Genomic DNA, 12,075 nt, shown 5'->3' with positions numbered 1-12,075 from the left:
CAGGCAGTAAGGCAGTTCAAAGCAAATTTACCAGAAATGATGAAAAACGAGCTGATGTGTGCATCACATGACTTCCTTTTACACCAATTTAATGTTACTTCCCCATTATTGGCAATTTTAATGTGATTCAATTGTTAATTCTCTAAATATCACCAGCAGTGCCAATTTGAAACCAAATTAAAAAAAATAATAAATAAATAAATTAAAAAAATCTCCAAATTTGTCGCCAAGTTGGTGACAAAACTTGGCGACCAATAGACTGACGATGTATTTGCCAAGTGTCCGCCAAATTATAACACCATTTGAGTTTGCATCGAAATTAACAATGATTTCCTCCCAAAAAGGTGCAAAAGACCCCTTAGAAACATCCGAATGCAACCAAAAAGGGAGGTGCACAACTAGACCCCTTTAGGAGTCTACCTACCAAATTTTAACTTTCTATGACATACCGTTTTTGTGCTATGCGACATACATACGTACATAGATACGTACATACGAACGTTACGAGAGAACTCGTTGTAATTAACTCGGGGATTGTCAAAATGGATATTTCGGTGGTCTATACGTTCTTAGGCACTTATTCACGTGTTGTCGGGTTGAAAAAAAAGCTCAGCATTCATTCAGGGGTGAGCGAAATGGAAGTTAAGGCCGATTTTTGAGTGAAAATTTTTTTGCGAATACAATACTTCCTTTTTTGTTAAAGGAAGTAAAAAATAATAATAACAAAGAGCAAATGTGTATGAATGTTTGTGAAGTTTTCAACCTCGTTTTTACGAGCACTCGGTTATAGCGAGCAAATATCGCTGTCCCTTCGAGCTCGTTATAAGCATGATCGACTGTATTAGTCTATTTGTGTAAAAAAACTCTAAAAATCCATTAAAAGTGGCAATACTAAGAAAAAGAAGACAAAAGTGAAAGCAACATGTACAAATATTTTGTTTTAGAATTATCGAGGTAAAAAAAACATGGTAAAAATGTAAAAGTCACTACTATGTTTGATCAAAACATTATAAAACTTTCACAAACAAAAGTTTTCGATGCAATTTAAGTTAGTATAAAGTTTTTAAAGACTGGTCATTTCTCAGTACCTGTGCCTTATTTGAAATAATCACGATATTAACTTCATCAACCATGTTCTTAAGTATTTCGTTTAAAGAAAACGAGAGGGGAAGGGGGGGGGAAGAAAAAATAAAAAGCAAATAAGTTAGAAACAGAATTTCAAACTGGTATATTAATGATTGTATAAATAGTATAAGAACATCACAATTACAATAAAGCAACACGCTTATACGTTTCTCTATTATACGTTTTTATCACTCATACTTTTTAAAAATTTGTCTCTGCCGAGCCTTATACACATTAACGTATACTTATTATACGTTTTTTTTTGATACAGTACTTTCAAAACTGCATAAACGGTGCTTCACTGTATCTGTTTCGTAACTTATTATAAATATCGCATTTCATTTCAAATAAAATTTCTTTTCAACTGATTTTTACAAAAAGAAAAAAAAAAAAACATGTTAACTATAAAACTTGTGCATTACTCTACATATTCGTTGCTGAAAAGCTTTTTAATGCATCAACCATAATGAAAATGCGTAGTTACGATTTTCATCATTAGTTTACATATTTAAACAAAACTGAACATTACACAAAAATCAGAACACAAAGAGAAGATTATGGTAAAAAAATACAAAAAGATAAGTTAACGTGCAAAACATACTAAGAGTGAAAAAAAAAGTACAAATATTAGTGGGAGGATCAAGTAACAAAAATATCTTAAACTATGTAAGCTACTACTACGTTTAACACTTTATAAACTCATACAAGCAAAAGTTTTGGAATGTATTTATATTCCAAAATACAAACGTAGTACAGTCTTTTTGGAACGATTGGGAATTTTTCAGTGGCCTATTTGGCGCGACTAGTTTAATAAATTTCACTGCGTCGTTTCAAACATTCATGTTACTAAATATTTTGTAAAAAAAAAAAAAAAAACGGAATTTTTCAAACTAAGCAAATTATAAAGATAGCATAAATTGGAATACGGAAGTATATAATAATCGACATTAATAATTTGTCAAATTATAGTTTATAATATATAACGCTTCGAATAAAAATTTGTTTTTGATTGCTTTTCACATTGATGCCAGTTTTGACGACAAAAGCCTAAAAATTTAGAACAGTAAGGAAAGAGAACGTTTTAAATTAAATTTCTTATTTCAAAACGCAATGAAATTGTTTCAAAGAAGGGGTTTTGATTTTAAGAAAATGAATACATTACCCGATCCAAAAGCGCGCCATATTTCTCCTAAATGCACGCCCACTTGTCCAGGAGACTATGGTAAGGGCACTTGATTGCAATTTTCAGTCATGCATTGTTAAGATTATCGTAACAATAATTTATCGGAAAAACTTTGCAAAAGATAAGTGTTCTCTCAAAGGTAGAATTTTTCGAGATAAGTATTGATGTGTATCACTTTTAATAACTATCAACAATAAGTAAAAGTTAATATTTTTCTATTGTTTAAATTGCTGATGAAATTTTAGTCATGCAAATAGGTCAGCATTGATTACATACTTCATAATTGAAATACAGTCGATTCTCGATAACTCGAATATTCCTTTATCTCGAAGTTTTCTTAAGATTCCAAAATCATTTAGTGTTTACAATATAAAGTTTTCCTTATATCTCAAATGTACTAATTTAAGTCGAAGTTTTTACCTAAAGCCTAAAATTCTTTTTATTTAATCCTCTTTGTCACAAAAAAAAAAAATCGTTTGTTTTTTCAGTGTTGCAAAAAAGAAGGTAAAAAATGCATAAATGTACTTTTAAAATAAATTAGAATAACAAAATACCAACATAAAGAAATAATTTTCATTGTCGAAAAAAAAAATCGTCTGTGCTTCATGTAGAAACATAAAGGACTCCGAATCTCTCCGCCAAAAACTGAATAATAAATTAAATTTTAGAATGAAACTAACAACAAATCATATTAACAATAATTATTTCACAGTTTAAACCATGGCTGTGGAGTTGGAGTCGGAGTCAATCTCATTTTGGGACAAAAGAGTCAGATTCGGGGGTTGATTGTTTTTAATTCAACTACTCGGAATTAGATTTGGTCATTTTCTCTTAAAGTCCGCAACTCTGCCGATGTTTGCGGAGTTGGAGTCAGACTTAATTTGGAATAAAGTAGTCGGAGTCGAATTTCCAAGGGTCGCAGCCAGTCATTTTTCCTCCGTGTATAAATTTCTGCCATAGCTACGAAGTCTGAGTCGAAATCGGGGAGTCGGAATCCGGCTACTTTTAGGACACAAGATTCGGAGTCGGAGTCAGGAGTTGGTTGTCAAGAGCTATTACCAACAAAATTTGTTTGAAGTAAATCCGCCTTTATGTTCGGAATCTAAATTGACTTTTGGTTTCCGCGTAGGCGCCAATGTTCAGCGATTTGAACTGTTTAAAATCGAGCGGAAAATTGTTCAAATGAAAAAGATATTTCATAAACATGGTCTTCACAGAAAGTTTTTATTACAAAGCTTGTTTGAAGTAAATTCGCTTTTAAATTCGGGATTTATATTTGCCTTAAATTTCCCATGTGGACGCTAATGTTAAGTTTTTTTGAACTGCTCAAAATTGAACGAAACATTTTTCAAATCGAAAAATGAAAGATGGGAATGAGGTGTCTTCACCGAGAACTTTCAAACAATTTGTTCAAATCGGACTATTCACTCAAAAGTTATTAGGAGGAGGGGGGGGGGCAGACAGACAAACCAATGGACAGACCGACAAACATTTTCTCCATCCCAATACCCTACTTTCCAATCTTTAATTTTTCTATATATGTTTAACTATTTTGTTTATTTTTGACTTTTTTTTTTGTTTTTCGCGATATTTTACAGATGCATTAAGCTTTTCTTCATGCTTTTTTCTAGTTTCTCTGACTTTAACTGGGAAAGTAGGCTAAAAACCAACGTAAAAAAACGTAACAATAGCACAAGTTCTCAAGAAAATACAAAAAGAAGATCTACAGCAAATTCCAAATAGCTATTTCAAAGCTACAACGGAGCTTCTTCATCAGTGCAAAAAGCGCAACTACACAATGAGAATGTCGTGACAGAACTAACGTCAACCACTTGGACACCGGTATTTATACCAAAAAGGTCAACCAAAATGAAATTCCATGACACAAGACGAAAATCTACCAGTCAGCAAACAACAGATCAACCCCCAGCGCAGGAGAGACTACCAATCAAAAGCCAAATAGCAAAACGAGTGAAAGAAAAACGAACATGCCGAAAAAGCAATTATTAAATTGCTACCAAATATCCGCATAAAATGGAGAGCTAGAAAAAGTCATTGACTAGAGAACGAGAAATTTTCCGATAGTAAACTTCCCAGAAATAGAGGTCACAGACCGAAGAACTATTGCAGATAAATTCGGCTGATGAAAAATCAAAACAGTGGCGAGAAGTTTGACAATGCTGAGCAATGGAAGAATGAGTAAGTTCTTTATGTTTACACTGTAAAAACGATTCAAAAACGTTCCTTGGAAATAATGGGTAGCTGATGTGCCCAATTTCTTCCAGTAACATATCTCACAAAAACCAGGAACGTTTTCCGCTAAAATTCAATTACCTTCCTGAAATTACCCTGGAAGCTTCCTGAAATATTCAGAAACCTTCCTTAAATATTCAGAAACCTTCCTAAAATATTCAGAAACCTTCCTGTTTAAAGCCAGTCGCATCTCCAAATTTTAGAATAAACTTAGGTGGCTATACTATAACAGTTGGAACCTTCCTGCTTTTCCAGGAGGGCACCAAGAACAGTATTGCAAACATGGCAAAAGCTAAGCCAGAATTGCAGGTGAGTAACAAGCATCGTACTCGCCTTCAATTGTAACAAAACTACGTAGTCCATTGACTGATTTGTGCAATTTGGACGCTTTATCAGTCTGGCCAAGCCGAAATTAAACTCAAGCGGATACACTTTATAAATACGCTCATTTAATCTTTTAACTGGGAGCTAAAAATATTTTTCACAACAATGAGAAGCCTGCATTCGTACGATTTGTAGCAATTCAGGAAACTTTTTGATTATGATGCTTGATTTTTTCCAGGAAGTGGATAAAAACCATTTAAATCCCGAAACGCTACACGGAAATGCTGAGTAACGTTTCGGAATGTTTTTACAGTGTAACATAATTTTCATCCTCTTTTAGACGGTGCTTGAGAGAGCGTTTAGTCTGACCAAAGTAAACAAGCCCACACTTGACGGAGATGCTATAAATACCTTAGTTGCTATGACAATCAACGGGATACTTCCAGTTTGTAAACTTTATTTTATTTACAGGAGAAAACGTAGAATCGAAACCAAACTTGTTCAAAACCTTTGCAACTTGATGACTGACTTTTGGATAATTGGGGCAAAATAATAGTACAGGCAGCTTTGGACGCAGAAACCTTGGCGGAATGAGAGGGCTTAATTAGCGTATTATACAGGGTGTCCAGCAAAGGACTCCCTGGCTTCAAAATTAAATATCTCGAAAACCAAGGACGATATTGGAATAAAATAAAATAAACAAACACACGCCTACACACATGCCTGCACACAGACACAATTACACACCTATACACATACACTCACACACACCTATACACATACACTCACACACATACACACACACACACGCCTGAACCAGGACACAAACACACACCTACACACACACTCACACACATACACACGCACACATGCCTGCACACACGCAAAAAAACACGTGATTGCGAAAAACATAATTTGAATTCAAGATGTCAAAATTCAAATTATTTTTTTTTTTCATATTTTGTTATTATTTTCTTTTAATATGACTGTAAATGCGTAGTTATTGTCTCAGAAATTACTGACGTAGAACAGTCATCTTTTCATCAGTTTTGGAGGTTGAATAATTTTACTAAGGCAACACCTTTTGTGAAACAAAGTACCTAAACTTTTGGTGCATTCCGTGGTCTCAACATTCTTTCCTTCTTCTCTCGCATCAACAGTTATCTTTGGAAACATGAGTTCATTCCATTCTACATTACCAAAATTCCATAAACTTTCCAACAAGTTTAACAATATTTGTAATGTGTTGATGCAACTGAGTAAACCTTTTTCTTAACCTCCTGCAATTTTAATTACTCTCATTCTTCCATAATGAGAGTCATGTAACTGAGCCCTGATGGATTGAGTCTGCAAGTTTTTTCTTGTGTTTTTCCTGTTTAGTCTTCATTTTAGCTATTTTTTCCCTCTGGCGGATTTTTTCACGTTTTATTGCTAGACCAAGTAGCTCGTAATTTTTAGATAAAGAGATAGGTTGTCATTGTCAATTAAAAAAAGAAAAACCTGAACAGAAAGGGGAAGTACAACTGTAAAACTGTTTGCTGACGTAAAACTGCTTCTACATGGAGAAGTTTGAAAGGTTAGGAAGGCATATGTTAGCACAAGGAATGCAAAACCACTATTGTCGCTTCTTGAGCAGAGCTATTGAACTTAATGTGTATACATAATTGAGTGTTTGTGGATGCTCTCTAGTGGAATTTGTTAAAATGTGTAGAAAACATTGCGCCCTGAATGTTAACAGAGAACGTTGTGTCTTTTCATCCATTTGAACCAAAGAAGGACCCTTGGGCCAAAGTAGCCCGCGTTTACGTTATTCTTTTGCCGTTAAATAAATGTTTTTTTTTAATAGTAAATATTTTTAGCAATATCTTTCATATAATTGCCCCAATTTCAGATGGGAGTAGTTTTGCTTTTGATGATTGCTTCATGTTTAAAAATATTGCATTCTGATTTGTAATTTTGTATGATGCACAGACTAATCACGTGACTACAATCCTTGTCCGCAAAACCTGAAATTTATGAGAAAGAAGTTAAAGGTACGAGGCACATTTTTAAAGTAAGTACCGTTTTGAAATAAAAATAAAAGAACAAGTACATATAGAGCAAAGAAATTTCTTGGACAAAAGTCTACCACCCATACGTTATTTTTCGACATTGCTCTAGGATTTTCCAAACATTTGTCAAAGCCTGGTACAGGTTTTTGAATACCCCATTCGTAGAAAATTGCCGCCTGTGAAGACAACCATGAGGACTCTTACAGAGCTTTGGCTGGGAAGTTTTTAAACGTCCTCCGGAACTGCCCGACCTCGCTCGCAACAACTTGCATTTGTTTCGGCATCTAAAGTCTTTCCTTGGTGGTCGATGGCACAACATGAATGATGATCTCAAAGAACATGTTACACCATAGTTGACTACACAAGCGGCAACTTTCTACGAATAGGTGTACAAAAACCTGTACCACGCTATGACAAATGCTTGGAAAATCATGGGAGCAATGTCGAAAAATAGCGTAAGGGTGGTAGATTTTTGCGCAATAAATTTCTTTGCTCTATTTGTACCTGTTCCTTTTTACTTCCTTTTACAAAAAAGGAAGTATTGTATTCGCGAAAAAATTTTCACTCAAAAATCGCCCTTAATTTCCATTTTGCTCACCCCCAAATGAATGTTGAGTTTTTTTTTCGATTCGACCACATGCGGAAAAGTGCCTAAGAATGTATAGACACGCGAAATATCCATTTTGACCATCACCGAGGTAATTACAACGCCTTTTCTCGTGACGTCTGTATGTATGTGCGTATGTGTGTATGTGCGTATGTGCGTATGTATCTCGCATAACTCAAAAATGGTATGTCCTAGAAAGTTGAAATTTGGTACATAGACTCGTAGTGGGGTCTAGTTGTGCACCTCCTATTTTGGTTGCATTCGGGTGTTTCTAAAGGGGTCTTTTGCACCTTTTTGGGGGGAAATCATTGTTAATTTCGATGCAAACTCAAGTGGTGTTATAATTTGGCGGTCACTTGGCGATATATCGCCAGTCTTTTGGTTGCCAAGTTTTGTCGCCAACTTGGCGAAAAATTTGGCGATTTTTTTTTTTTTAAATCTGCTTTCAATGTGGCCATTGCTAGTGATATTTAAAGAGTTAGAGAGAGAATCCCATTAAAATTGCAATAATAGGGAAATAGCATTAAATTGGTGTAAAAGGAAGTCATGTGATGCACACATCAGCTCGTTTATTTCAAAATGGTACTTACTTACATGCCTCGTACTAATGTGCATACTTACATGCCTCGTATTTTCAACATTTTTTAATCGATATGAACATTGAAAGTTCAATATAACTTTTTTTCTTTTTGCCTATTGCCTTTATTTTTACAAGCATTAATTTGAGACCTGTTTTAGAACTCATTAAATAACGATTCATAGTTTCGAACTTTTCGCTCACTCCATCTGTTTAGAAAGAGCGTGCAGGAATTGAATCACAGCAATGATATATACATGAGATTGAGAATGGGTTTTAGTTATTTATTTAACTTAAGATACAAATCATACTGGTAGTTTTTATGCTTCTGCCGAAATAGGCAGTAAATTGATATTTAATCTATTAAATATCGATTGCAGAGTTTTGTGGTCATATATAAACCTGTACTTTATTCTTTAAGTTTAAATGCCAAAAGTTACGAAGTCAAAAGTGAAATCAATGAGTTTCTTATGTGTTTGAGACTGATTCTAAAACGCTATAACTTTTTATGTATTAAATGAAGCATTAAAAAAATATTTCCGCTTCTTTTTCGAAACTAATCAATTTATTTATCAATTTTAATACTTAGATGTTGTTTTCTTGAACAAAGTAAAGAATTCGATATTCATGTCAAAGACAATCTAGTCATTTTGTCTTTTTTTTTTTTCCTTTTGTTTTTGTTTTTAGAAATCGCACCTAGCATCAGAGTTGGGCAAATTTTAATTTCATTGACAATTAGAGATTAGCAATTGATTAAGTGGTAAACGTCACCACAAAAACTAACAATTGATCAATTGTAATTGTGAAAAAATTACAATTAACAATTAATTAATTCATTACAATTTACAATCAATTAATATCAGTAACTTTCAGAAAATTACCGCCCAATAGCCTGAGCTAAAGCAGAAATATATGAAATACTGGAGTTGAACCGAACTATTGCTTCGGTCACTCGTCTGGTCTGCGCTAATTCTATATTAGCTACCAGTTTGTTTAGCACTCTTGGCTTCCTTAAGATGTTTTCCATCTCCAAAGGGCACCCGCTCACCGCCAAAAAAAAAGAAAAAAAAAAATCATGATTCGCATCCAAAGTCACTTGCCTATGCCGGGTTGTCGCTTGCGAATAAGCACGAAACTGCAGTCCTCGGCAGGAAATGACTAAGCTGGCGGTGCATTTTATGTATCAGTTACATTATTACGAGCAATGAATTATTTACTGCAGCGTATAACTTTACTCAAAAAATCTTATGCCTTCAGCAAAATATCATCAAAAAAGATATATTTCAATTAAATTTTTTTTTCTGTACTAGTAAAAGTCCAAACAACATCTGAGGGAAATTACAGAAATGCATCTTAATTACACGATTAAAAAAGAAATAAATAAATAAATAAACAGAGCGGTCTCTGAGATCTTACGTCCCCTGTTATGTCCTTCCTTCTGATTTCCCCTGTTACAGGTTAAACTATAGGACAATGATTTGCACAATTTTAAAACACTTAATTAAAACACAAGCATTTACGTGTGGAAAAAACTTGCCAAGACGAGAATAGTTCACGCGGCGAGCGAGCAATCAACACGGAACGAAAATACGAATTCGAATTATACTTTGAACTCTGTACGCTGCGATTTGTACCTATTGATACATTAAGTTAATTGTTAGTTTTAATTGTTTCATAAAACAATTAAAAAAATTAATTGCAATTATTTTAATTGTGAAAAGCGATTAACGTACATTAATTTTATTAAATTGATTGCAAAGCACAATTAATAGTTTAATTGCAATTACTTTAATTGCAATTACTTTTTTAATCAATTAACTAGGCAATTGAAAAAATAATTGATTAATGCCCAACACTGCCTAGTACTCATCATTACGAGAATTTAGCGCTTTGAATTGCCATTCTGGCCCATCATTTAGGGTGTTCATGGAAGTCAATTGGCCCTCTTCACTTTGACAAGTTAAAGTTTTTACATATAAAATGAAAGGCGGTTTAATTTTGATAAAATTTATATTTAGTTGACCCCTCTCCACCCATGTAAGGCTCCTACACAGGGGGAGCTGACTTTTCTGACACTTTGGTTCCAAATTGTGGGTCGAAAAAAATAGTATTTGTACAAAAGTCTCATTGCAGAAAACTGGCGGCTAAATCTTAGCTGTGTTGCCTGATTGATTTTTGATCATTTTATTCTATAGGTGAAGAAGATTTAATTAGTACAAATTAAAAACAAATAAGGTGTGAAAAGGAAGTTTATTACAGTAAGCATTTCCCGATACATTTTTGTTGAATTTGTGAACTAAGTTATCTTTCTAGATTGACCTTAAGTTACATTTTACTCAACATTGATTGTTGTACGACATAGTAACCAACGAATATTATAACGTATTTATAAATATTAGAAACGAGGTTGGAACTGATTTTGTCTTGAAACAAAAATGTCGGATAAGTCAGCCTCTTCAAAGGGGCTTTACACCCATGGAAAGTTTGAAACGACGTGCCTGTTGCCATCTAGAAACGAACTGATTAACCCCTGAAGGAAATTTCTTTTGCATGACTATCAGTAACCCATCAAAATTGCAACTTAAGTTTAAGGGGGTCCGGGACACAAAAATCCTGAAATTTTGGCAATTTTTTTTTATAATTTGAAAAATTGCTCCGTTTTTTTTCTGCTTAAGAGGACGTTTGAATCTTGTTTCTACCTTAAATAGAACGAAAGTTATACTTATTTTTGTTGCATGCATCTAACGAATGTGTACATAACTTTAAAACTTTAAACGCGTTTTTCTCCATGATGCAATTTTTCCCGATTTCTTGCATTCAAACTCTTATAAGTCAGGAACCGATAGAGATAAAGTAATGAAACTTGGAGCATATCTTTTTCAAGCAATTTACTTTAATTTTTATTCGGCGAATTTGAAAAAAAAAAAAAACGTTTACTGCAAAAATTATGATTTTTAAAAAAAAAAGTATCTTCGAATTTTCTGAAATTTTTCTTCAAATATTTTTTATTTTTTATTGAATAAATATTTTTAAAATCGCCGAATAAAAATAAAAGCTTAGATATTTGTGCATACTTTTTTGAAAAAAAATTGAAAATTGACCAACAATATTTTGAGTTATAGCAATTTAAAGCAACCCCATTTTTTTGAAAAAAACTAATTAAATTTAAATAAAAAAATATTTTTTTTTCATATTTATGTTATGATTTTGCTTATTAAATAAATGATGAATCAGTTCAAAAAATTTCAAAACTCTAAAGTACATAATAAAAAAAATTTCAAAATGTGTCCCGGACCCCCTTAAGTAGGAATGTGATAGCGAAGTCGATGTTTTTTGAAACAGCGATCCATTAGGGTTGATGTTTCTGTGACATCCTTGTTTTGCGTTCGGTAGTTATTGAAGAAAAAGTATCATTAAAACACTTAGAGTGCACAAAATAATACAGATATGATGAAAGCTACAATCATTAACTAGTGATCGTGATTTCAATCATTAGGGTATAATATTGTCAAAACAAATTATTAATTTCGACCCCATCAGGCAGAAAGCATTAACCTCAAGTAAATTTGTGATGGAAATTATCAAAACACGTTCCACAGTTAAAAATTCCGAATTTCTCAACATATTTTCTTACATCATGCTCACCCTTCCAAAAAAAGCAGCTTATAAATATTTCCCACTGAATCATATCCATGTGTTTGAGTAAACTTGTTTAATCTATTTTTAAACGACTAAAATTATAAAATATATGTTATGAGTAGAGTGCTTCTCGGAAATAATATGAGACATTTGGGATTTTCTTTCAGTGATCCTCTAATATGCCGACGACTTCAGATTGTAAATGATTGTGGATATTTTTTCAACTTGAGTGGAAAATGAAATGTAATCTCATTCTGGAATATCTATATTCTCCATAAATTTGTTTCAAAATGTACGGCGTTATGTGTAATTGGAA

General features: G+C 33.2%; 1 protein-coding gene across 1 annotated transcript in view; it reads right to left on the bottom strand.

Moving 5' to 3' along the window:
- The window catches only part of LOC129228709 (uncharacterized), a 68,490-nt gene extending 66,136 nt beyond the window's left edge, over positions 1-2,354 (bottom strand). The window contains exon 1 of the mRNA XM_054863393.1: positions 2,288-2,354. Coding sequence (XP_054719368.1) covers positions 2,288-2,307 — 20 coding nt within the window. The 5' untranslated portion in view covers positions 2,308-2,354. The remainder of the gene's footprint in view (positions 1-2,287) is intronic.
- Between the last annotated feature and the right edge of the window lie 9,721 nt (positions 2,355-12,075).

The sequence above is a fragment of the Uloborus diversus genome, chromosome 8, assembly GCF_026930045.1.
Source record: "Uloborus diversus isolate 005 chromosome 8, Udiv.v.3.1, whole genome shotgun sequence".
NCBI classification, from domain to species: Eukaryota; Metazoa; Arthropoda; class Arachnida; order Araneae; family Uloboridae; genus Uloborus; species Uloborus diversus.
Note: the sequence above shows the minus strand (reverse complement) of the source record. Positions and strands in the feature narration are given on the sequence as shown.